This window comes from Trematomus bernacchii, unplaced genomic scaffold (genome assembly GCF_902827165.1).
Source record: "Trematomus bernacchii unplaced genomic scaffold, fTreBer1.1, whole genome shotgun sequence".
Lineage (NCBI taxonomy): Eukaryota > Metazoa > Chordata > Actinopteri > Perciformes > Nototheniidae > Trematomus > Trematomus bernacchii.
Genome location: NW_022987656.1, coordinates 6,653,626 through 6,680,667, shown reverse-complemented (window position 1 = coordinate 6,680,667; position 27,042 = coordinate 6,653,626). Strand labels below are relative to the sequence as shown.

Sequence of the window (27,042 nt, the reverse complement as noted above, 5' to 3'; positions counted from 1 at the left end):
AACGGTTTTACGTAATAAGTAGGAAGCAACTCAAATCAGATTGTGTATTTGCTTTTGTAGTGAAATGTCATTGTTGGTCATTGTAACATTGTTCTGTTGTCTTACAGAACACACTTAAAGGTGGGGTAGGTAATTTTGGAGAAACCAGCTCGAGTGCGCTAGAATTTGAAAATACACAGCCGGAAAAAATCTGCCCCTTCCTTCAGACTTCCTTACAGAGCCCCTCCTCCAACACACACGAACGCGCACATGCCCAATGAGGGCACGAGATAAGTTTGTGCACAGATGGAAGGCTGACAGGCAGGTAGGCCATCCAGTTATTTTAGCCGGGCCGGCTAAAATGATTGGTCGTGCTTTTTACAGTACTACGGCTTCCACAGATGACATTTTTTTATGTATTTATTGTCAAAGCACTTAAGATATTCATTACTATCGGGATGTTAAGAGCATTCCATGCAATATAACAAAAATTGTTTCTGAAATAAATGACATACCCCACCTTTAACATCCCGATAGCAATGAATATATTAAATGCTTTGACAATAAATACATTAAAAAAATTCATCTGTGGTTTCTCCATTCTTACCTACCCTACCTTTAAAGTGGACCTATCATGGTATATTTAAATGATATATTGTAGGGCCATACCTATATAAGGTATATTTATACGTTTCTGTTTTCAAAATACCAAACAGATCATGCATTTTAGCCATGCCTCATTTCGCTCAATTTGCACTTTTTTTTAGCTCTGCTCTGCAAGGGCAGATTCAGTGAGAACAGCACCATCTACTGGCCTGGCATATGTACTACAGCGTCTCCAGCGCTTTCGAACGGCAATGGCCGTGGCTGTCTCCTCCTGATTGGTGGAGTTGGCCCAATAGCCATAGCGCCACTGTCCTGACGTCAGGACAGTGTTCAAATCTGGATCAGTTTTTATCAGATCTGTTGCAGCCCCTTTTTTAGAGATTTGGGTATGGAGGAAAATAGAGAGGGTTGTGTTTTCTGATACTTGGTGAGTTCCCTGGAACACCGGGGACACATATTCATGTTTAAAAGACGTACACAAGTGCATTTTGCATGATAGGTCCCCTTTAAGTAAAAAACTTCCTATAGTACTTGATATTGAGGTAATCCAAAAGTAATCAGGTTACATTACTTTTGTATAGTGATACTTAGTTTACTGATTAGATTGTATTCACATATAGTTATTGTAACGGAATACATTTTTAAAGTTCAAACCCTGCACATGAATAGTTTCACTACATGAATTACACCCAAGTATTTGTATGAAACTCCCTGCTTGATTTCATCTGTATGGATGACAATGGGGACTTTATGGGAGTCAGATGGTGAGCCAAAAATGATTTCCTCAGTTTTCTTGGTGTTGATCTCAAGAGCATTACCATCAGTCCGCTCGACCACCTGATTTACAGCCTGTTGGTGCAGCTCAGGGTCGTCTGTGTTACTGAGCAGAGATATTATTGCAGTATCATCGGAGTACTTAATGATGACTTGATTTGGTGTGTTGGTACGACAATCATCAGTGTAGAGAGTAAAGAGCACAGCTGAACTCACGCAGCCCTGGGGGGCACCTACATTGGTTGTGATGGCAGATGACAGGGTTTTGTTAACCTTCACAAGTTGCTCTCTACTAGTGAGGAAAGCGGCATACCAGTAAATCAGGTATGGATTTACTTCCATTTTTGACACCAAGATGTCTGCTTGTATTGTGTTGAATGCTGATGAGAAGTCTAGGAAGAGGGCTCTTGCATAGGTGTTACCTTTATCTAAATGTTTAGTGATGATGTGAACCAAAGTAGCCACAGTGTCTTCCGTACCGCACCCTTGTTTATAGGCAAATTGGTATGGATCAAGTTTGTCTTGTGTTGTACTGATAAGAAATCAGAGCAGAATTCTTTCTAGTGATTTCATAATCACTGATGTGAGGGCTATTGGTCTGTAGTCCTTATGTTCTTGGGAGGTGTGTAGTACAGTGGGTTGTGCGTAGGTGTTCGGATCAGGGGCTCACAGGTTCAAACCCCACTGCAGTCAGCATGTCGTTGTGTCCCTGAGACACTTCACCCCAAATTGCTCCTGTGGGGATTGTCCACAGTATTGAGTATGTAAGTCGCTTTGGATAACAGCGTCTAACAAGTAACGTGTAATGTAATGTTCTTATGTTTGTCCGTTATGAGCTACTGTAGAAACATGGCGGCACAATAACTCAAATGAAGAGGATCATGTAGACAGTAATTGCTCCCTCGTAGCTATTGAGAACACAATTCTTAGTTTCAGGTGATTATTAATGTTGCTTTCAATTTCCGCTAACAGAGTTTTGTTCATAAAGTTGCCAGCTGTGAATTTCAAATGCACTCAGGTATAGGAGCCTCAGTTCATTTTCATAAATCTTTATTACCAAAAAGCTTTTGGGTGTAATTACAGCAGTCTCTACTAAATGACAATAGTAGCTTTCAACAGTATCCCATCACAGCAGAGCAGTCATAAAGTGAAGTAGAGGTTATTCCAGTTACAGCAGGAAATGTCAGTGACGTCAGCGCTGCTTTCCCTTCTGCTTTACTTCTCTCTAACGTCTTCATGACTATCTGGTTCTCAGTATTCCTCTGCGGGGACTGTGTGACTAACCCACATTGGAAGGGATCAGTCAGTGAGCAGGAAGCAGCCGCTGATCCTCTCAAAGGGTATCAATAAGAACCACAGAATGAGAAGGGAATCATGGGACACTAACTAAAGTGGACACACAGGTAGTAAACAAAGCAGGCACACAGACAAACAGTCAGGACACACACATACACACAGGTCCAGAAAACTGAGACACGTGTGTGTGTGTGTGTGTGTGTGTGATGGCGTAGTTTAAATTAAAAAACAATTGTTCTTGGAATTTTCTATTTCTAATAACGAAATGTCAATGTTGTTTTCTTTTGACATCAGCAAATTGACACACACACACACACACACACACAGAACTAATAATGAAATGAGTGCTGACAAAAATGCAACACACACAAACACATACACACGAAGCAGGTACATAGACAGCATCAACCTACAGTGCATCATATCATTTCACTTCATCTGCTAAAATGATCTAATACAATAACAACAAAAAACACTTCACAGGTATTGATCTGGATTTTTGGTATTAACAAACATGTTTTTCTTTAAGGCGAAGTCTTAGTCCAGAAGTCTTCTAAACCTTTCCCGTGTTTATAAAATCTAACGTCATGTACAAATGTTACAGGTTTAATAATTTAGTTTGTTGCATATTGACATGTGCTTTATGCTGGGAAGGTGAGAGGAACGGTTAGTGATGGATTCCAGTCAAATCTTCATTCTCCAGTGTTGCATCTTCCTCCTCCTCCTCCTCATCATCGTTCTAGTGCTTTTTAGGAATGTCTTTGCCTCCGTCATTAACAATGCAGGAGGGATGGGTTAGTAATTACAGACAGCAGTACAGTCAGGGGTCAAATCAGTAGAATTAGCATAACAATCATTCATTACATTAACACCGACTGTCTCTAAGGCGCACTTTCCTTAATGTCTTCCGCCTCCTCATCTTTTCTTTCTTCAATGGGCTCAAAAAATGGAGCAAGTATTTATAAATCCTCCCAAGAGTCGTGATGAAAACACTAAAAGCTAAATGTGTCTGCATTTGAATCGGACTCATTGTGCATCATCCCCAGTCTTACACCATTGTGTGTGATTGAAACATAGTTCAGTTAAATGTGTGTGAAAGATGAACATCTTGTAATCATCTTGCTGCTTTTAATAAGGGGACAAGAGGCGTTTAATATATCTCTGTCTTGATGTGATTACATTCAAATCAGTGATGTCAAAGTGAGTATGTCCAACATAGTGACACGGTGTTGTGAATAGAGTCAAGAAGCTTCAGAGGACATAATAGAGCAGTGCAGGAATCACAAATCCTCAAACTTAGAAATGAGCGTTTCTTGAATGTGTTTTTGGTTCGATGCCTGAAATGAAGGTCAGTAAATACCCCACTGTTGAATGTCTGAAGCTTTAGTAGCTAAATGAGACTACTAAATGGCATCAGGCCGAACATTAGCCGCCTTTAGCTTAGCGGTTACTATGTGCAGCCATGCCATGTTGACTTGTTTATACCCTCATTTGAGCTTTTGACTCTTTACTGTTGGCCTACGGTGGCCGAGAGGTGCCAACGGCATAAACATTTCAATTAGGAGAAACGTACTGCACTTTCAACAATGATGCCAATGTAAAAAATGATCTAGTTATAAAGTTGGTCAACTGTCACAGCTGCTGTAAAGTGACCTAAAACATACTTTTGATCGGCTAATCTGTGATCGCATGATTGCTTATGATATAAGGGCCAACTTCATAATCCCCGAACATCAACGAGCGCTCGGGTCCAAACTGTGTTTTAGTGTTCACGTTTTGGTGCGTTTGGAGCTTTTGCAGCGTTGCATTCATGCAGTGCTTTTAGTAAACACTACGTATCTGTAGTTGAAGTTGGTGAAGATGTTTCTTTATTTGCGTGTGCTTTGGCACATTTGTGTTTTTACATTTGCATCCTTTGTTAGAAATTGCAGCGCATTTCTCCTAATGGAAGTTTGTTATGCTATTGCGCATTTGCACTTGTCGGCCACCGTAAGGATCCCTTGCGATGACAATTTCTGGCCTTTCAAAAATGTTTATCCTTGCACCACTCAATAGAACATATGCTCGTATGAAGTGATATATGTATGGCGCACCAAAGTGACCAGAGACACTTGAGCTGAGGACAAAATCATCCGTTCACTGACTGGAGAATCGAGCAAACACTTGGTGCTTTCAGTTATTATACAACCCCCAACTGTTGCCAGAGCTAATTCATTCAATGCAAACTCTCCTCTCCACAGAGGGTCTGCACTCTCTGGGTCTCTCCCTCTCTGTTGTGCCGTACTTAAAACTGTCCGGCTCACTTAGCATGCAGCGGTACACTCTCCCAAAAACACAGTGGTTCACCCTGTGGTGTGTGTGTGTGTGAATTAAGTCCAGCTCAATGGTTAGCGAGGCCACAACCAAGCCCCTCAAGGACAATTCCCCCGTCTGTATATATCATTATATATATTTATATACACATGTGTGTGTGTTGGTGTGTGTGTTTGTGAAACTAGTGTTGGCTCGGGCAGAACAACATTTCCAGTAAAGTGTTAGCGTGTTGCATGCTGGGACAGAGTCTAAAGATGGAGGGAGAAAGACTGTAATTTAACTGGGAGCAGCCCTGCCCGTCGTTTTTGTCTTTCCTTCCTCAAGTCACTGCTTCCACTTTTATATCTGTCCATCCCAGCATCCATCAATGTGTTCTCAATAAAGCTCCCCTCAACCCCTTCCTCCATCACTTGCTTCTACTCTCTTTGCTTTACCCCCCCCCCCCCCTTTCCTTCCCCTCTCCGGCTCCTGTATTCCAGTGTTTGTTTTAGATAATAGAGGCAAACAGAAAAAGGAGGAGAGATCCGATACATTCAGTTGCTTCTGTTTGCATTCACTTCAGTTCAACCAGTCTTTTTAATGATGGTTTGTTCCTGGTTGATTCCAGGTAAACCCCAGCAGGGGTTGACCCCAGTCAAAGAGTTCCAGCTCATAGACTGAGCCCAGACTTGGTATTCTTGTCCTCTGTACCTGCAGGCTTTAAGTGTTATGGATTCTCAGCTCCAATCTCCATTTCTGTATGTGTTCAAGTCTTTAAAAAACAATGTGATCATTTGGTCAAAACATTCAGTATTAAAAAACAGCCAGTTAATGCAACACCTTTGAAAAACCCATGGTGTGGACTGGAGGCTGCTTGTGATTACAGTGAACACAGTGAAAATGAAACGGCATAGCAATGTACTCCAGCATCCTCAGAGACCATCTATAGTGTTGGTGTGTTCATATCAAATCCTTCCATATTGCATCCACCTCAGACAGATTCAGCTTTTGATTCAATAAATAAATGGTTTCCTTCAAAATGTGTCTTTGTTTTCCAGGTTTTAAAAGTTGCATCTTCCTATTCGATGGAGTTCAACTTTGTCGAACTTTCAGCAGGAATGTCGCATGATCAAGCAATGCATGTGTGACAGCTCTTGGACTTATTTCCAGTTGAATTGGAGCAAAGAGTAGACTTCCAAGAGTTGAAGCATTTATCTACATTTCAGAGACTGATAACTTGTGTCTGAGGGTTTGTAAAGCTCCAATGATCAGCCCCAGCAGTCTGTATCCAGTTCCAGGTTGAGCCACACTGGTTCTTTAGGGTCGGCGTTCAGACACAGCCATACTCATACCACACAGTCTGAGGGTCGTTGTTGGGATCGGGGGACGAGGGCGTGCTTTTGGGCCGTTCCACAGATCCACACCCTGCCTTCTCACTCTCCTTCTCTACGTGGGAGGAGTCACCTGACATTAGCCCCTCCCCTTTTACTGAGGGTTCTTCAGGCCGCGTGGCCGACACAGCCCTGACAGGGGTGACCATGGCAACCTCAGCCACCTTGTGGTAGGTGGAGGACGGGGTGGGGCCGTTCCGAGAGACAGGAGTCCTCCCCCTCTCTCTTTCTCTCTCTGCGTGTCTCTCTGTCTGCAGATTGAGAGAGGTGGAATGGTGAATGGGCAGATTCAGGAAGCTGCTGTCTGCAGGCTGATTGGTTGGGCCAGCCAGCCGAGCAGACAGAGGGCGTTCCCTCCCGTTAGCCCCTGCCCCTGGTCTGCGGACAACCCCATCTGATTGGCCGTCATTTCCATGGAAACTGTCTGGTCCGTTTGAGCGCAGCAAATCAGCCGAGGCCAGGCTGAACGCCCTGCTCAGTGATTGGCCGGACCTCTGGATGACGGTCTGGCCCGAGGCTGGTGATTGGCCCACAGGCTGGCGGGGCAACGGCTTGACGCTCTGTCCTGGCCTCTGGTTGGATGCCTGTACAGTGGGCGTGACATAGCTGGTAGGAGTCTGATCTTTGCCAGGGGGACCCGAGGGGGCGGGACTTCTGGTGAAGTAGTCAGTCATTAAGTCCTCCTTGCTTCCTGTTGACACCTAGACAAAGGAAAAAGTAAGAAAAAATAAAAAGGTAGAATTGTATTTTATCAAAGGGGTTAGCTAACAAAAATGTCCAAGTGGTGGCATGCCACTGCTCCATGAAACACATCAATTCTAGGAGGCGTGTGGCGCAGTGGATAGAGCCTTGGTGTTGGGTTCAAACCCCACTGCAGTCAGCATGTCGTTGTGTCCCTGAGACACTTCACCCCAAATTGCTCCTGTGGGGATTGTCCACAGTATTGAGTATGTAAGTCGCTTTGGATAAAAGCGTCTAATAATAAGTAACATGTAATGTATTAAACTCCAGCATATACTGACTGATAACGCCAACTGACATACGCTATCTCTGACTGTTGGAATGCCACTGCTGTGTGAATACTACTCGTTGTGCTACTCGTGTTCCACTGACATGTGCCTCTGGTAATTAGAATCTAAAACAATGACCATGACTTGAATCAAGTTGTGAGGGGTTCTTGGGTCAACACATGTGCTGTTTGGCTAAAGTTGAACCAGTAACCCACCTCCTGTCCTTTGTTTAGTATGCATACCCTGTCACCTCCATGTAATTTGATGAAAAGGAAACTGAAACACAAGTTAGGAATATGGAACATGCAGAACCTGTCATAGTCTAATCTGTGCCGCCACTCACAAGAAACTTAAATTAGTGTTTTATATATTTATATACATTTAATACCAAGGTATAAACTATATAAGCAATACCATTATGCCATTAGTCAGCCATTCTGTAGCAGACCCGGCGGATGGTCACAATCTACCCTACTTGTACTACTTGAAAATGAAATGTCATCTCTTCATAGTTGAGCCTATTAGTCATAGACTAAGAGTAATAGCATACAAATCCTTGAGCTATAGCCAAAACTAGTTTTGTAAGGTCACCGGACTTTGACTTTTACCACAATATCACTTCATCATTGAGTCCAAAAGGTTTGTGCCAAAGTTTCAAGACATTCCCTCAAGAGTTTCCGAGGCATTGTGTTCACGAGAATGGGAGGACAGATAACGGCCAATGCCTCCGACCACAGCTGTCGGCAGTGTTAAGGCATGAAAACACATTCAGCTAGTGACTCATTTGTAGTTTTTCAACACTTCCTCTGACTTACCAAGATCGTTAATTGTATTCCCTGACTTTAGTTGTACAGTTACCCCACTGTAGAACAGCTGTGATAGAAGCACAACAGTAGAGGGGAATGACTTCCTATGTCTTTTAACTGCGTCTGCATTATAATGATGCTTTTTTTGCAGGTATCTCACTGTCTTCAGCGATGATTTGTTTTGACCATACTGCATACATTTCTTACCATAGGAGGTGACTTCAGGTTGCTCTCATGTAGAAACTCTTCCAGGGTCAACATGTCCTTAACAGGAGAAGACGTACAAGTCTTACTCCGAACCCCAACCCCACGTTGTGGTTGAGCCCTCTGGGGCACGTGGTCATATGGAAGGGTGGAGCTACGTGACAGAGCCAGTTGTGATTGGCTGAGACCCGTGACATCATCACTGGAGAGGCTGGCTGAGCGAGTCTGGCGATCTGATGGGTCTAATAAGAAAAACATTTTATTATTACTGACTGAACCTAAAACTACGATCAGATGAATACAGGATTCACTGTCTGTTAACCGTATGTACATTTAATTATATGATCTACTTTAAGTAATGTACATTTATTTTATTATCATTTAAAAATATATATTTTAAGTAAAGTATAATTATTTTAACATATTTGTATATATTTAATAATAATATTTTTTAAATATCTCTTTTCAGTAATGTATATTTATTTTTCAATTTTAATTATATTTCAATATGATCTAATTTCAGTAATGTATATTTGTTTTAAAATGTTTTAAATTATATTTTGATGATATTATATTTTTACAGTAATGTATATTTATTTTAAACAATATTTGTTATAATTTAATAATATTAATAGCCTTAAATAGTGTTTAAATATACAGTATTTAAACATTTTTATTAGAATGTAATACTTTTTTCCATTTTCAGTAATGTTTATCTACATTTAAAATGTTATATTATAATTTAATACAATTATTCATCTTTTAGTTATAGAGATTTTTTACACATTTTTATTAGAGTTTGATAAAATAATGTATTTTCAGTAATGTACATTGATTTGTACACATTGGGCTGAATATGACTTTAGATTTAAGTGTACAAATACACAGTGTGTACCTCTGCAGTTGACGGGTGAGTTGGAGCTTGAGGTGTTGTGGCTGAAGTCTGCCGACCCCGGGCGACCTCCCGTGTTGCCATGCGGACTAAATATGGAGTCGGAAGTGTTGTGGCGAGAGTCTTCATCAAATAACAGACCTGAAAAAATGTACACACTTTAAAAAAAAAGAAACTTTAAAAAATGGCTTCTATATAAGGTTACTTTTGAACCAGCGGGCTGACCTCTGGGCCGGCGGGCCGGGCCTCCCAGTCGGGGGTTGGAGTTGTTAGGGAGGCCCAGTGAGGGAGACTGATGGCTGGGAGTGGAGCTCAGAGCTTTGTGGGCCGGACCTGGGGGGAAACATAATGTTAATATGATCATCATTCAATTCAGCATTTGATATAAAGACATGCTATCAAAATATATTCCTTTACAAAATATGTCAAAGCATTCATCTAAAATAAAGATTTTTAACAGGAAGCATTGGAGGACAAGAGACATTGGGGAAAGGGAAACCTAAGCTTTGACAAGTACACTTTAAGGTTTGAAATCAACAAAGATCAAACTAATCACTATAAACAGATATCTATATATAATAATAATAATAATAATAATAATAATAATAATAATAATAATAATAATAATAATAATAATAATAATAATAATAATAATAATAATACTACATTTTTCCTGGCGCTTATATTATATGAATGCAGAATATGTATATTTAGTATGGGAAGCATTCATGTTTTCGTGACAAGAAAACCCATTTAAATCAAATCAAATCAAATCAGGTTTTATTTATATAGCACATTTAAAAGCGATTTTTGGTCGAGCCAAAGTGCTGTACATGTAATAAAAACACATTACTACAAATCACAATAAACGACAATAAATTACAACAGATATATCTTAAAAACAAAATAAAAATAAAACACACGGAAAAGTCAGGAGTCGTGCTCCGCTCTAACTAGAAAGCCAGAGAGAAGAAGTGTGTTTTTAGTTTAGATTTAAAAACCCCTAGGGTCTGGGCCGACCTCACATGGAGGGGCAGAGTGTTCCAGAGCCTAGGGCCAGCTGCTGCGAAGGCTCAGTGCCCTCTGGTTTTAAGCCTGGTCTTGGGCACTACCAGCAGCAGCTGGTCAGCAGACCTTAAAGCTCTGGCTGGGGTGTAGCGCTGGAGCAGTTCAGTTATATAGGCCGGAGCCAGCCCATTTAGTGCTTTAAAAACAAATAAAAGGACTTTAAAATCAATTCTGAACCGAACTGGAAGCCAGTGTAGTGAGGCCAGAATAGGGGTGATGTGGTCGCGCTTTTTGTGGCCAGTCAGCAAACGTGCAGCAGCGTTTTGGACTAGCTGTAAGCGTTTGATTGAGGCCTGGTCCATACCCACATACAGAGCGTTACAATAGTCCAGTCTCGAGGTTACAAAGGCGTTAATAACCCTTTCCAAGTCTTTAAAAGATAAATACGACTTGGTTTTGGCCAATAGTCTTATTTTAAAAAAGCAGGATTTAAGCAGGCTTTAGCATGTAATTAGCCCGTTTAATGAGCAAAACAGCCGTAACACATTGGTCAAAATGCAACCCTGGAACTCATTGGCTATAGCATGACGTTACATTGACTTTTTAATGCAGATATCTGCATATAACAAATTCTGTGGCTAAATGATATGTAATGTAATGTGTCTCTCAACACCAACTAAATGCTTGCTTCTCAAATTGCTAATCGGACTGTTACAGTGACCAGCACAGAGAAGAGGAAGTCTTTGACTGGATATTATCGGAGCCCAAGAAAGATTGAACCCCTGCCCCCGGAGGCTGTATTTCCGTCAGAAAGAAATTGCATAAGAGCAATCAGCCACTGTCAACACTAAATATTGCAAAAGATGTGATTGAGTTACAGGGTGAAATGTGTTTGGACTAAATGAAAAGTGATTGCATCCATGTGATTCCAGTTGTTTACATTCTTTCCAAGCAGGTGGTATATAACACTGTACATGCCTAACTTTGGCTCAGTAACCTTCTTTGGCAACAAGCTAGCATGACATGGTTGTTACTATTGGATCCCTTTAGTTATAATATACCAGTGTCTTTACCTACGCTTGAAAACAGGCCTGCTCAAGCCTCTGAAAGCTGGAATGAACTTCCATCTTAATCAAGTAGCTCACTCTCCTGCTGGATTTACAATTCCTTACCTTGTCCATGTCCGTTCTCTCCATTGACGCTCTCACTGCTGCCTCCTGGGGTGCTGCTACGATAACCCCCCCGGCCCCTGTCCGTCAAACCTGCAGACCGATCACAATGTTAGAACCTGCGTGCCATAGTAGGACGGTGAGACATATGTTGTGTGTTACAGCAAGCAGCAGGAAAGCCAAGCAACACATTTGAAATGATTTGTTCATTTAAGCTTATAAGTCACTGTGATATCAGTTGTCATTCTATTTAGACATTATGACTGTGTTTTGGAAGTGAAGGTGTGGACATGAATGGAAATTGTTTTAACATTCAGCCCAACAGACAACATAATGTCCTTGACTATGCTTCATGTAAGCTAACATTAGCTTATATAAGCCACCGTCAGCTGCTGGTTGTAAAAAGGTTATAAAAGAGGTGCTAGGTGAAAAGTGCGGTTGCTATGGTGACTGCTGACTGAGGAGAAAGAGAGAAAACTGCAGCAAAGCATCCGATTTAGAGCAACTCACACACACTGAGATGTGCTCTTAATATAACATGAAAAGCATTCAAAGCATGAAGTGAGGTGATCGCACACAATACTCATATTATTTATATTAGTGCAGTACCAAAAGTCTTTTTTTTTACATTGGAAACTTCTATTGAGGTTTTTGAATTAAGCTTTAAATGTCTATTGTCATATCTAATGAGGTAAAAAAAACTCAAACTAAATCTTCAAATTAAATAAATAACTTTGTTTTGAAAATACTGTGAAAAATGATAATTAAATAAAGAGGAAGGAAACATGTCCCTCAATTATAAAAAGTAATGAATCTGATATAAAGAGTTATTGTATTACGTCTTTCTTTTTATGAAGACAATTCAGTTTCAACATAAATACATACGGTATCATATACGTTCCATTTGTAGTGACGTGTAGATGTCTGCGTAATCACACACTGAACTCAGGGGGCAGGTATGGTAGAGGGAGAGCAACACACACACACACACACACATCACACCACACCACGCAACACACACATCACACACAAACACTACACACACAATCACACACACACACACAACACACACAAACACACCACACACACACACACACACACACACCACACACACACACTACACACCACACACCACACACACACAACACACACACACACAGCACACACACACACACACACACCACACACACCACACACACACAGCACACACACACACACACCACACACACACACACACAACACACACACACACAACACACACACACACACCACAACACACACACACACACACACACACACACACACACAACACACACACACACACACACACAACACACCCACACACCACACACACACACACACACCACACACACACACACACACACACACACACACACACACACACACACACACACACACACACACTACTTACTAGTAATACTTGGTGGCTCACACCTGCAGCATGAACCTGCTTGTGTATGTTTATCGGATTGTGTGTATGTATGATATGTGCATTTGGAGTGCTGAGAGTCACAGAGATGGGGGTTGTTGAACAGTCTGATGTGGGGGTGTCAGAGAAGACGATGCTGATGATGATGTGTATGGTTAAAAGGATGATGAAGAGGATGTTAGAATACTCCGTTGTCTGAGTTTGGCTCGCTAGTGATGGCGTCAGCTGAGGAAGACCAGAACTGAAGTCTTCTAGTGAGTGAGAGGGAGGGACGGGAGGAGGAGGAGGAGGGGGGGGGAGAGGGGGAGGAGTTTCTCTTGACTTTTACTGCGGAGGAAACGGAAACGTTTTGGGGTGGGTGTAGCTGAGATGAAGAGAATGGAGAGAGAAATGTAAAGAAAATGATGAAATAATGAGTAAATGAAAGACAGTTGATTACAAGTGATTTAGTATGTGATTGACAGAATGGAAAATAATCAATATCATGCAAGAAGATCTTTTAGATGAAAACAAGAAAACAGTCAAATCATGCATGAGACTCAAGGCTGACCTCAACTCACTTTTATCTAACCAAATGACTAATGATGCGACAGTGCACAGGAAGTGACAGATACAAACTGTATGCATGACTCCAGCCTATGTGGGGAGTCATTTATGCAGACAAACAAGACGTATGCATTTTGCTGTTTAGAAGATGTATTGTTATTTGAACTGAATTATTGTGGAATGAAATCAAAAAGCCATTTGAAATGTGAATTGAGCTCAGCCATGAGTAGAACTTAAGATAAAGCATTGAAAAAGAAAACCCATGAAAAAAGCGCATGCATTAGAACACACTTCTATGAGTGGTTCCCTGCCTTTAACTGTGTGTGGTCAAGAAATGTCAACTTGTGACCCCTTGTCACAAGTTGTATTCAAAATGTTGAGAAATACTGGTTGTAGAATTGACTGTTTAGAGAGATATTGACAATAACGGCACCGCCAACCATTTCTTTGACTGCCTTGTCCGTGACTCCCATTGTTTCATCAGTCCATATAAACCACACCATGCCCTGTTCAGCATGATCCATCTCTTCATGTTGGTGTGACAATGAAGAAGGACCAACACTAGACTGCATTCATGGTAAGTGTATTATGCATCTCATACATACATTCCAATAAGGTAGCAAGAAATGGCTCCTTTTTAGTGCTTGTTGGGCTTAATCAAATGTAAGGCAAACATTATACACAGTCATTTAACTGTACCCGAATTGACTGATTACATATTACATAAATCACAAAGTGTAATTGTACATTGCACATATTCCAAACATATTGAAGTTTGAGAGAATGTGAGCTTATGGCTCAGGGGGAGTTAATGTTCTTTTTCTATGTGTCACTGCAGAGACTGAGGAAACAGATACAGTGGAGGGTGATGTGTTGGCCAACAGCTCCCTCTAGAGAACTAGTGAGGAAGTGCGCCTGATCACAAGTACACAAGCTCAATCAGCTTTGAAGTTTTGGAGCCAAAGTGTTAGCTAAAAATGTGCTGAATATATGTGCATTGTATGATCAATTGTTTCATTTACACCCTTTTTCCATCTATCCTGAGAAGATATAACCATAGACATTAATTTAGGATAAAGTGGTGCTGATATGAGTTCTTGAACCCGGAAATGAGGTATAAGGTTAGTGGTTAACACAAGCTGAAGAGATTTTCAGTTTTTCTCTATGACATCAAATACGTCAGTAAATACCTCACTGGTGAATGTCTGAATCTTTCATGAGTCATAAAAACAGTTGCTAACAAGTGACTAAATGAGACCACTAAAGAACTGCTAACAAAGCACTTATATACTAACAAAGGACTGGCTTTTCTAAAGCCAGTTGAGTAGCACTTGAAATGTTTTAGCTCTATGAAACCTGATGTACTTATATGATTCTGTTTTCTTCAAGTTTGTATCTTCCTGGTCGAATGCACTTATTGTAAGTCTCTTTGGATAAAAGCGTCAGCTAAATGCAATGCAATGTAATATAATGTAACATCTAGCTAAACATTAGCCGCCTTAGCGGAGGTGATGCGCAGCCATGCTACTGGCGCATAGTTTGTTTATAGCCTAACGTCATCTTCAAAGATCTTATTTTTCAGCTAAATTAAAAAATCAAGTGGAAAATCACAGCTTTTTGTTGAGGGAGCCCTTGTTACGCTAACTTCCTGGTCGGCCTACACAAATATGTTCTCACTGCACCACCATTTTGTAATTGTGTCTTTGACGGGGAAATTGTAAGGGTCCTTGGAAAAAAAGGCCCATCATCAGACATTTAGTGGTCATTTATGATGTATTAAGAGATTTAATCACATTTTGTATGTGTGTCTGTGAGAGAGTGTTTACCTGCGCTGATGGGTGTGATTGCTGGGCTCTGGGGTCCCAGACTGGCGGTGTGGTTGTTATGGTTACTGTGGGCATGGCCGCTGTCCTGCGTGTAATTTCCTGAGCGCTGGTGATGTGGTGGGGGGGTTTCAGGAGGGAGGAGGGGAGGGGGGGAGGGCAATGGGATGTCCGGGGCACTCTTGGCTCGTTCTCGGTCTCGGTCTTTGCCTGCCTCCTTGTCCCGGTCGCCCCCCCGCTCCCTGCTGCTCTCCTTCCGGGGTTTGATCAGTTTGGCCAAAGCTTTGGCTCCGGACCACTGGCTCCTCCTGAAAGAAAACAACTACGTTACCCACGGTATGGAGCTGATACCGCAGAAAAGCAACACTGCACTACAGCCATTATTATACACTACAGCCAGAGGGGGAAGGAGTACTCAGATGATTTATTTAAGTAAAAGTAGTAATACCACAGTGTAGAAATACTCTGGGGCCAGATGGGTCAGAGTGTGCGGTCCTCCACGCACACTCTGACCCATCCGTACGTGGTACGCACAAAAACGGGAGAGAGGAGAAACTGCGACACCGTTGGCAGAAGGAAGAATGGAGAGAAATATGTGGAAATAATACCATAAATAAAATGTTACCTCTCATTTATCATATATGAAGAATTCATTCGCAAAAATAGATTGAAGCCAATCTTAAAATGATTAAACAAACGCCTGTTTGAGACTCCTCAGTGCACACAAAAACATAACTTGGAGAAATAAATAAATACAGATATGTTAAAACCACCTCGAATATGTTGTCTTAATGTTATGACATGTATTCTCTTAAATGATGCGGTAAGCAGGAGGACAGAATTACATCTAAACTGAGGCCGTTTTGGTTGTATAGATACGAGCATGGTTTTATATACTATCATGTATTCATGTTTTATGCCGTTTGCTAAGACTTGATAAGTCGCTCATAAAACACAGGAGGTATGGAAACTAAGAACACCATATATTTGGTAGATTTGGCAGCTGATATTACACAACACATTAGTTTGATTTCATTTAAGTGGTGGATATAGAGTTGCTGCGGGGGGGTTGAGACGCACAGGCTGCAGTGGAGACAAATATGGGCGTTACGTGAAGCCCGCAAAAGCTGTGCCGCATTTCGAGTTGATTGTGATTTATAAAAGGGAAACCGGCGTAGGATGTGCCGTATGCAAGTCCTACACCGGTACGCAGTGTTTTATAAATGGGAAAATGTCTGTGCGTATTTATTTGCTTTGTCCAACGTAAGCAACCTTCCCACGTGAATCCTACGCAAGGCTTTATAAATGAGGCCCCTGGTCAGTATAAGTCCAGCCTTCAAAATGTTACTTACATTTAAAGAAAAAAAAGAATCAAAATATACTTTAAGTACAAGGGTATAGCACTCAATGGCTTATTTCAGCCTAATATATATGTTATTATTGTATTTTAAACATTGATGCATTCAAGTTGCAGCTGGTAATGCAGGAGCTTACATATTTACTATATAAACTACTGTGTCATATGTTCATTTCATTAAGGTGAACAATAAAGTTTAGTCTAACCTATAATACATACTTTTTTTATTGTGTTGATTATATATTTTATTAATCTGAATCCTCAAAGTAACTTAAGCTGCCAAAAGAATGTGGTGGAGTAAAATATTTGCACCCGAGATGTAGTTGAGCAAGAGTGATATAGGTCATTGAAAAGTGTACAGTACTTGAGTAAATGTAGGTAAATACTGTACACCACTGGCTTTTCCATGTTATCTTTCAAAATGAAAGGGCTGATAAAAGCATTACTTTTTAGGCGTGGGGTCGTAGAACTTGTACTGGTCCATGATCTTCTCCTCCAGTTTTTCTTTCTGACGACGTAGAGCGTTCAGCTTATCTCTACATGAAGAAAGACATAGAAGAAAAGAAACATTCATACATTGTGATTTTGTCTTCCTATCAGATGATGTTACTCAAAACAGGAAGTACATTTCATTGGATGGCAGATTACTGAGCATGGGAGAGACAAAGATTCACACTCTGGATCAGAAGGGGGCGCTAATGCACAAACAAGCTGGATGCCACAGAGTCATTGTGGTGCATGGTAAGGTTTTTTGGGGTTGTAAACAGCTAAGAAATCTAATGACACAAACAATTGAATGCGAGCGTGTTAAGCGCTAAATAATACTTCAGTTTGGCAAGGGAAAAAGAAAGAAATTGTTGAAAGTTTTTCATTTGAAAAGTCACCTAACCACCACATGTGAATACTTGTGTCACTGGTAGTGTACTACATAAGTACGGGGTGTAACGGTGTGCAGTTGCAGGTGCTGTGTGCAGTTACATGTATAGTTTCTGTTCCTGGTGATACAGCTCTTTGCTCTCCATGCTCCGCTCCAGGAGAGTGTGGTTCTGCTGACTCAGCAGGTTGATCTGACTCAGCAGATGGTGGTTCTCCTCTTCCAGGTTCCCTTTCAGTCGACTCAACAGCTAAACACAGACATGCACAGAGACACATAGTCATGTCAGGACAGTAACATGAGATGCTGATCTGGAGAGACGCAGTCTACTTCAGTGCTAATACAAATAACAAAAAACGATAGAAGAAACCCAATGTAAGCCAGTAATAGTTTAAACAATACCTATAAGCTTGTTTGCTCACTACAGGGCATACACAAAAAGAAAAAGCCTAGGAGGCCACACATTGGTGGTGGCCATTTACGTAAATATGATCAAAACTTGGAATGTTTGAAACATTAAAATGTATCTAATCAAAGCAACCAGAGCATCTCTCATCCAGCCTTGTTCTCTAAAGGAAAGATTCATAGTTTTCAGTCACAACACTGCTGTGCTACAAAACATATTGATCACTTCATGTTCCAGACTGCCTGATGGCAGAAGAGAAGGCGGAGTTTACCTCACAGTGGTTGTCCAGTTTGGTCATGGTGAGATCCAGGCCCTGGTGTTGCTCCATCAGGGAGTCGTGCTGTGCCATCCATCGACTCACTTCCTGCTGGGAGGAGCTTAGTAAGCCCTTCATATCGTTCACTCTGTGCTGCAGCCCCTCACACTGCCCGGACTGCTGGGATTGGCTCTCTGCTAGTCTAAAAGGGGAAGGCAGAGAGAATTCCACTATGAGAGAAATCAAGAGATAACCTCAAAGTGTGCTGCCAGGTTCTACCTCTCACTGTAACCAGCCTATGGCTCAACTGTACCTGAACCTGTTTCAAAAACCTTATCACTTAAGATCAACTTCAAGCTGATTTACAAATGGGATTGATTTACCATACCTTTGATATTTGCCTTAGGCTCTGATATATGCGTTTTGAATCTGTTTTACAGCTCGTTTTTAACCGAACATAAATGAACAGATTTGTTTACTATCTGTTCCAGTGAATAGCGTCATCATAGAGTTATTGTGTGAAAGTCAAATGTAGATGAAGGATGCTTTTGGTGAATCTCAGTGTGCAGTTTCAAACATGTTTGTCTCATTGTGGACCATTATCACAGCAAAATGATCCACAACATTACACTTGTTGTTGTCAATGTCTGATGGTGTGACTGTTGCGGCTTTCACACCAGCGCTTTTCCCTTTCTAGCTCCTAGCGAGAGCTTTTCTGGTTCAGCTCCGGTTTCCCTTTTCAGCTCCCGCTCTGTTCACACTGCCCAGAGCTGCGTCATGACGTCACAGTTTACGTCGCTGATTTTCTCCCACAACAACAACGGGCCGGGGACTGCGTCAGGTCGATGATCGTGTTGCTTTTAATCATACGAAGCCAGATTAAATTAAATAACGACTTCTCCAACCTTATACTTTTCTCCAGAGTGCCGTGGTTCATTGTTTATTAATGTGTTTCAGCGGCATTTACCGACCGCTGCAGTGCTGGCTGCTCTTCCACGGGAGTGTATTCTCCCGTTAGCTCCGGGTTAGCTCACACGGCTCTAAAGTATTCACTGTCTGACTGTCACACAAGCAGCTGATACATATCCCCAGTTCCCCTTAAGTGAATGTGTGTCAGTCTGAATTGACGCTGTTTGGCATCACAACGCTGTTATGAAAGTTTCTCTGGTATAACATGGGTGATGTTAGCATAGCAACCGAAGCTAAACTGACTACTTGCTAAGCCGTTTTCTACAGGCACATTTTACCGGCGTATTTTTCATTATGATTCTACTTGTGATAGTCGGACATGACAACCTGTGCAGCCCATGTATTGATTCCATCCGATAGCTGCTATAATAACAAACAAAACGTCTGCCTGCTCTCCACAATGACCAATAACAGCGAACGGATGGTCAAAGTAAGGTTTCCTGCACGCCTCGACGTAAGAGACGCCGCGTCATAGCTCCGAAGCTCTTGCCTCTGGACCGACAATTTTTTGGAGTTGGAAGTGAACCGCATTCCGGAGCTATGACGCGCCGCCGCTGCGGTGTGAACAGGAAAAACCGGCGCTTTTCAGGCTCTAGCTCCCAGCAGGAGCTGGAAAAGCGCCGGTGTGAAAGGGGCATGTGTGTAATCTTCCAGTACCTGTCCACTTCTGATTTGAGCTGTAGATTCTCCTGCTGCAGTAGCCGAGTCTTCTGGAGCTCCTGGTTTAGTTCCTCCTTCTCTTTTCGGCCGTGCCCCTCCTGCTCGTCCCATTTCTCCTTCTGCTGCACCAAAATACAATACCTGCAGAGGGTTATTATTCATCATACTGTCTATGATCCCAACAGGAGAAAGCCTGGTGTTTGCATTAGCACTTGGTACCATCTAGCATGTACCATGTATGGCCCTTTCTTTTGTTCACCTGTGGAGCTGGTTATTAAGGTTGTTAAGCAGGGATGCGCCACTATTATGTTTCATGGGATAAGAGTATCAGATGAAACTGTGTTGTTTGGCAGAAAGGCAGTGTGAGGATGTTTGTTGTCTGAGGAGCCTGTTGTCCAGGATACCTCTTTTTCATCCACAGTATATCCACATGATCAGTTTTGTCATATGGATCGTCTATGTTGTCATTTGACTTGGTTTATTCTTTACGCCGATTTATATTACATTTGAATTTAATATCAGTGACCGGGAAGTGAAGACATGACTTTTTCTCAGTTCATTTACTTAAACTTTAGAACTACAGTATATCTACAAGACAGGTCTAAATAAAGATGTATATCCACTAAACACCTGATTATTTTGATTTTGTTTAGAAGTACTAATAAACATTGGTACATATTGGTTAAGTACGTAATACTACCTTACAATTTGATAAACATCCTTTCATTCTTAACAAGTGGCAAAGCATCTGCATCAAAAACACAAGATGAAAAGAACTAATATAGTTTCCAAGCTCTTATCCCAGTGTTTAAACAAATATATACATATATATTTTGTTGTATATATTTGTACTTTGTAGGTTGATGACTCATCTTCAACAAACTTGAATAAATGTATGCAATGGTATGTGATTTGTCTTGACTAGGTACCCCACCCAATATAATAAACCTCACTCAACTGTTACATCATAGTAGGAGGTGTGTTGTTAGATTTCAGCTGGCAAACACTTTGATTACATTGACTTTGTTAATCATTCCTGATCTATCAATGATGTGGTGAATGTAAAATCATACAGCTTCATATCTTTCAAAAGCTACATTTATCTTGCAATATCAACAAAAACTTGTTTTACAATACAATCTAATTTCAAGGTTTTGACTTATGTATGACACATTTCAGAAACTGAATATGCTCTAAAAGCCATGTCACTGTGACTGTGACTTCATTGGTATAAGCTTCGACCGAAGATTATGAAATCATCCAGATTTGTTGTAATGCCTCAAATGTCAGTTAACATAGAAGACATCTAATGTTTGCTTAATATACCTTTCCACTTAACTAAGTGTGTACCATATACTATAGCTTGTAGTGAGTCATCTTTTGTTATAGATACTCTTTGGTCCTTCACTCACTTGCTGTGCAGTGTGCGCTGCTCGCTCTCTAGCGCCCTCTGTTTGCCCTTCAGAGCGGCGTGCTGACTGATCAGCTGCTCGTACTCCTGAGCCTGCCTCTCGTGAACGTTCAGCAGGCGCTCGTGATCGCTGAGCACGCTCTCTCTGCCTCGCCACGCCTCCTCCCGCTGCCTCTGCCACGACTCCACCTCCGACTCCAAGGCCGTGACCTGGCCCTGCAGCACGGCATTCTGGGCCATGAGGGATGCACTCTGGGAAGAGATTGTGGAGTTTTCCACCTAAGAGCAAGTGCCATTCATTAGAACTCAGTAGTTGTTAAGAATGTATTTCACAGCTAAGTTGAATATTACATTCCGATTGGTTAATTTGGATATTTCAGAGGTTATTAATACTTTTGAACACACCGCTGCTAAGCAAAAATAATGACCGTTGCTAAGGAAGATCAAGGGAGAGATGGAAAGAGGTTAAAAGGACCAGCGGTGGACGTCAGATAAATCACCAGAAGAAGACAGACAGGAAGTAAATACTAACAGGAACACGGTATGGGCTCTGGCAGTGTTTAAAGACTGGTTCATGGACATGAACAGACTTGGACAGTCACAGAAAACCTCCATCAGTGCTGACATCATTTTAAGTTACACTGCTGTTGTCACAGTTCAGCTTCGCGTCGGGCGATAATGAACGCCTCACTGCACATGATCCTTTATATATATTTCCCTGAGAAATGTAATAGAAATGATGACGTGAGAGGATTGAATTGTGTACCTGTAGTTTTGCTGTCTCTTTGTGTAGTGCTGAGTTCTGCTCCTGCAGGGTGGAGGTGTGTCGCTGCAGCCCCATCATCTGGTTGTTCAGAGACGTGTTCTGGTTCTCCAGCTGTTTGAGCTGCCCCTTCAGCAGGCTGCTCTCCGTCAGCAGGGAGGAGTTCTGAAGGGAACACCAGGCACCCAAACAATGAACATTCTCACATCCAAATGATAGATAATAGGCACATTGAGTAGTTCACCATATTCTGTCATTAAACAAATACGTAAAAAGGGTGAATTATAACGCAATCAATTAGAGGAAAATAGACATTTAAAATAACATTAAATAAGCTACATAAAATATGAATAACAAAAAAACTAAATTAGGTGTAAAAATAAATACTAGCCTATTTAAAATAAAAAACGTCATTACTCGTATTAGATGGGTAATGTTAGCTTAGCCATCGAAGCAAATCTAATTAATCAATACTGAGATTTAGAGCCAACAAACTAAATAGTATTTACTCACTTACTATTATTTATAAGAATGTGATCACACATTATATCAAACTGTGGCGGAGCATTAACTGGGCAGACGTAAGGCCTTTTCATTAGTCACCCAATATACTATAACTACTTAAGTTTAAAATCATATCATTTTTAGACAAGGTTTTCAGTATTTCGATCATGGAGATAATGAAACATTCGATGTGTCAGATTTAGTAAAGATTTAGCTGAAGCTGATATTTCAACCCTGATTAGAACTTTCAAGGTTTTGTATTGTACGGATTGTGTAAAAAGACAATAGAAATGTCCTCGAAACCTAATGGAACAAATAACTAGAGCAAATTGTATCGGAGGTCACAATGAGTTGGTAGATATCCCCGTCACTGATTAATAACACTGTGACCTACAGCCACTGGGGGGGGGGGGTTGTTATTCAAAGTATGGTGATCAATAGATAATGTCACACATATGCCTGGTTCATGTTGCACAACGTTTATATGAAATAACTGTATTTAATAAAGAACATCTTACATTCTTTTCTATATCGATAATATGATCTTTGATTTTTAGCAGTTCTGCCGTGGCTGACCCTTGACCCCGGTCACTTTCCGAATGATGATGGGAGTTGTGGTTTTCTTCTCCCTGGAAAAAAACCCACATATTGTAAAACAGTCTACATTACAACAGCTCGTAATGTGTAAAAACATTTGGTTAGAATGTGAGTGTGACTGTCTTACAGTGGATAGGTCAGCTCGTAGCTTAGTGTTGAGCTTTTTGCTCTCTTCCAGTTTCCTTTCTAGAGAAAAGATCTTCTCCTCTTTAATCTTCATTGTCTGCTGGACAGTTTCCTCAAGCCGAGACTCCAGTAGCCTGTACCTGCTGACATGTGCACAGAAGAAATGTAAGTCATTGACTTCTGATGAGTAGTCCTAGAATGGGACCAGCGTATGAGACCCTACCTGTCCTCCAGTGTGTGCTCTTGCTGCAGCAGTTTCTCTTTGTTCAGTCCCATCTTCTCCAGTTCTTCATTGAGTCTCTCCAGGTCAACACTCTGCTGCTGAACACTCAGCTTCTCTGACACCAAATCCTGGAGACATAACAACACATGACACGACTATGAGAACTCATGAACATCAACACTTTCATACAGAGTACATGAGGACTCATATTTATCGTCAGTATTATTCTGTTGAGATTAAGAGCTAATTCTCCACCTTGGAATCAGTGGCTGATAAAAATGGCATCACCGCAAAGTCAATTTCTTTACCTATTCTGGGGTTTTATATGGGGTGCATTCGAAAATAGTCACTCGACTTGGGCACAAACTTAGCCATTCGTACATTTGGAGTGCTGTTAGAATGTAGTGTTCGGTTATTCAGAGCCGCTCACTCTCAGAGAGCACCAAGCACCGGGACTGTGTGGAAGTCAGCTTTCATTAACACGTTTAGCTAGCTAGTTAGCTTACATTACATGTTACAGGCTACAGGGTATCATGTCTCATCGTATTCATCTGTTAAATGATCATCCTTGGTGATAAGCCCAAAAAAAATATGATACAAATATTGTCTTTAAAATCATGCAGAAATAGAACACTATGTTTCTAAGAACATTGGCAGTCTCCTTTTCAGAGCTTCCGATTGGATGAACAAACACACCCACATATCAAGAGCTTCCTCAGCAGAGGGAATATGCCCAGTTGAAAAAGGTCACATTTCCTTTTTTCTGATGACTTTAACGAATTTCTATCCAAGTTTGCCCCTCTGAGTAAAGTCCTGTTGTTCTCCAGAACAGTCGCTTAAAGACTGGTAATATGTGGTAACATTATTTTGTCAACAGCTGTGAGGAAAAGAGTGTCTTTAAAGTCTATTTACTTCTGTTCACCTCTTTATTTAGACATGAAATAAGGTGTTGTGTGACCTGCAGTGTTTTCCTCTCACCTCTCTCAGCGTGGCCAGAGTCCTCTTGTCGATAGTCGCCTGTTTCTGCAGCTCTTTGTTCTCCTTCTCCAGCTCCTTGGCTTTGACCGACACCTCCCTCAGCCTCTCCATTTCCTTCTTCAGAGTTGCTCCCTCTTTCTCCACTGTGGTTAACCTCCTGGCTTTCTCCTCCAGCTCTGTCTCTTTCCCTTCCAGCAGTGTCCTGCTCCTCCAGCTCTCCTTCTCCAGGTTCTTCCTGCCCTTCTCTGCCTGCTCCAAGGCCACTTGGAGCTTCCTCCTCTCCTCTTCCACTTCCTCCCTCCTTTTCCGCTCATTCTTCAGTTCTTGTACTTCCCTTCTCAGTTCCTCCTCTCTGACATGCGTCTCCTGCCTCTCCCTCTCTTCCTCTTCCCTGTCCTCTTTGCTTCTCTGTATTTCCTCCTCTAAGCGATGCTTCTCCTGGTTCAGAGTGGCCATGTTCTGCTCCAGCCTCTCTGCCCTCTTCTTCTCTCCCTGCGCCTCCCCTCTGGCCTCCTCCAGCTTCCTCTGCAGATCCTGAGTCTGTCTCTGCACCTCCTTGTGCTCGTCCTGCAGGGAGGCCAGACGGGTGGATGAGGAGCGCAGATTCTCCATGGAGCAGCGCAGGTCCAGGTTCTCCTTGGACAGCAGGCTGTGCTCCGCCTCCTGCCTCCCCAGCCGCTGCTGCTCCCCCTGGGCCTCCCCCTGGGCCTCCTCCAGCTCCCGCTTCAGCCGGTGCACCTCCTGCTCCAGGGAGGACACCTGCTTCTCCAGAGCCTCCGACTGCTCGCTGCAAACACGCAGAGAGGCCAGCTACAAGCAAGACAGAGAAGATATAGTCTGAGTTAGAATTGAATCAATTCAGTATGCTTTTAAGAATAAGTTATGCATGACAACAAAACAAAAAACGTTGACATCAAGACAAGGGATGGCAAGTGCTCACATGCTAACTCATTCACAGGTTTAGGACTCACTCCTGGACTCTATTACTATTACTTAAAGGTAGGGTAGGTCATTTTGGAGAAACCAGCTCCAGTGCGCAAGAATTTGAAAATACACAGCCGGAGAAAATCTGCCACTTCCTTACAGAGCCCCTCCTCCAACACACGAACGCGTACATGACCAATGAGGGCACGAGATAAGTTTGTGCACAGATGGAAGGCTGACAGGCAGGTAGGCCATCCAGTTACTTTAGCCGGGCCGGCTAAAATGATTGGTCGTGCTTTTTACAGTACTACGGCTTCCACAGATGACATTTTGTTATGGATTTTGTCAAAGCACTTAAGATATTCATTACTATCGGGATGTTAAGAGCATTCCATGGAATATAACAAAAAGTGTATCTCGAGCCGGTTTCTCAAACTTACCTACCCTACCTTTAATGCCTATATATAATAACTTAAAAAATATATGTAAAAATATAATATTACCATTATTACTATTATCTATTTTGAGTATTTACCTATTATTACATTTTTTTTTAATGTTTTTATTTAAATACTCTTCAAAAAATGTCTGGGAATTGAACATGACTGTAAGCACAGGATAGATAAGTAAACAATTGAAGGTATTTTTCAACAAAAACAACATTCAATAACTCCCCTGTTATACAACGCACTGCTATAAAATCCCTTTATTGCGCTACTTCTGGTTAATTTACATCAATAACGTTTGAAAAAAAATGCATTTGCTCAATGTTGTTGTGAATTTTGTATATGGAAAATATTCAGAAATCCCCTGTCATACAGTAAAGTGTTACCAAAATCATTCACACATTGACAGTCTCCTGCTGGTTCAAACACCCTACAATGTTTGGAAAAATATGCTTTTGTCTGATTTTGGTGAAATGTTGTTATGTTTGTCATGAATTACTATTTATTTTAACTTTTTCACAACCATTCTTGACTGTTAACTACATTAGATGAGTTGTTTTGTTTGCTTATGTTTTGTGTTTTTGTGGAGGAAGAGTAGCCAATGCTAATGCTAACGGTATCCTAATAAAGACACATAGACAGATTACCTCTCTGCTCAAAGTGTCCCTGCCCCTCTCCAGCCTGGCCGTCTCTCGCTCCAGCTCCTCACATCGCCCCGCCCTGCTCCCCAGCCTCTCTGCCTCCTCATTGGCCAGTTTGAGTTGGGTCTCTAAGCTGGCCAATCGGGAGCTGGTGTCAGTGATGTTCTGGTGCAGGAGGCGGTTCTCGGTTTCCACCTCGCGGACCCTGGCCTCGCTGTTGGACTGAGCGCGCTCCTGAAGGGACGCCACGGCATCAGAGAGGTGCTGCTTCTCACTCTCCAACTCTGAGATCTGATTGGACAGGAAGAGGAGAATATGGTGTGGACAGAATCAGATTATGCTTTTTGGTCTCTTATAATAAACATTAACGTTGACAAAGCCAATGTTCATGTTATTTTAATTGCTTATTATTTTTGTTTTAATTTTACTTATTAATTTCCATTATTTATGTCTCTTGCCTGTAATAAATAATTAAAAATGATATTCAAAAAAACGTTATCATTGTTTTTCCTGAGTGTGTGGGACCCGCACACATTTAGGTATGGAGCTATGATGCAGTGATGTGCTTGAGTTTTTAGGTGAGCAAGATTTGTACAAATGTTGTATAAACGTAGCGATATAGATGTATAATTAACATCTAAGTGTTACAAAAGATATGAAA

The 27,042-nt window shown here is 41.5% G+C and overlaps 1 protein-coding gene across 2 annotated transcripts in view; it reads right to left on the bottom strand.

The window, feature by feature from the left end:
- Positions 1 to 2,392: 2,392 nt before the first annotated feature.
- Positions 2,393 to 27,042, bottom strand: part of ccdc88c (coiled-coil domain containing 88C) — a 57,888-nt gene continuing 33,238 nt past the window's right edge. The window contains exons 15-31 of one of the 2 annotated variants that reach the window (XM_034135214.1): positions 26,388 to 26,672; positions 24,371 to 25,180; positions 23,393 to 23,520; positions 23,171 to 23,312; positions 22,965 to 23,075; positions 21,946 to 22,107; positions 21,181 to 21,458; positions 19,766 to 19,909; positions 18,155 to 18,341; positions 17,582 to 17,727; positions 17,050 to 17,139; positions 15,250 to 15,554; positions 11,431 to 11,520; positions 9,476 to 9,583; positions 9,254 to 9,391; positions 8,362 to 8,600; positions 2,393 to 7,039 (exon numbers count right to left, since the gene is read on the bottom strand). In XM_034135214.1, coding sequence (XP_033991105.1) covers positions 6,278 to 7,039; positions 8,362 to 8,600; positions 9,254 to 9,391; positions 9,476 to 9,583; positions 11,431 to 11,520; positions 15,250 to 15,554; positions 17,050 to 17,139; positions 17,582 to 17,727; positions 18,155 to 18,341; positions 19,766 to 19,909; positions 21,181 to 21,458; positions 21,946 to 22,107; positions 22,965 to 23,075; positions 23,171 to 23,312; positions 23,393 to 23,520; positions 24,371 to 25,180; positions 26,388 to 26,672 — 4,125 coding nt within the window. In that variant the 3' untranslated portion in view covers positions 2,393 to 6,277. The remainder of the gene's footprint in view (positions 7,040 to 8,361; positions 8,601 to 9,253; positions 9,392 to 9,475; positions 9,584 to 11,430; positions 11,521 to 15,249; positions 15,555 to 17,049; positions 17,140 to 17,581; positions 17,728 to 18,154; positions 18,342 to 19,765; positions 19,910 to 21,180; positions 21,459 to 21,945; positions 22,108 to 22,964; positions 23,076 to 23,170; positions 23,313 to 23,392; positions 23,521 to 24,370; positions 25,181 to 26,387; positions 26,673 to 27,042) is intronic. The other variant, XM_034135215.1, reaches the window with a different exon arrangement.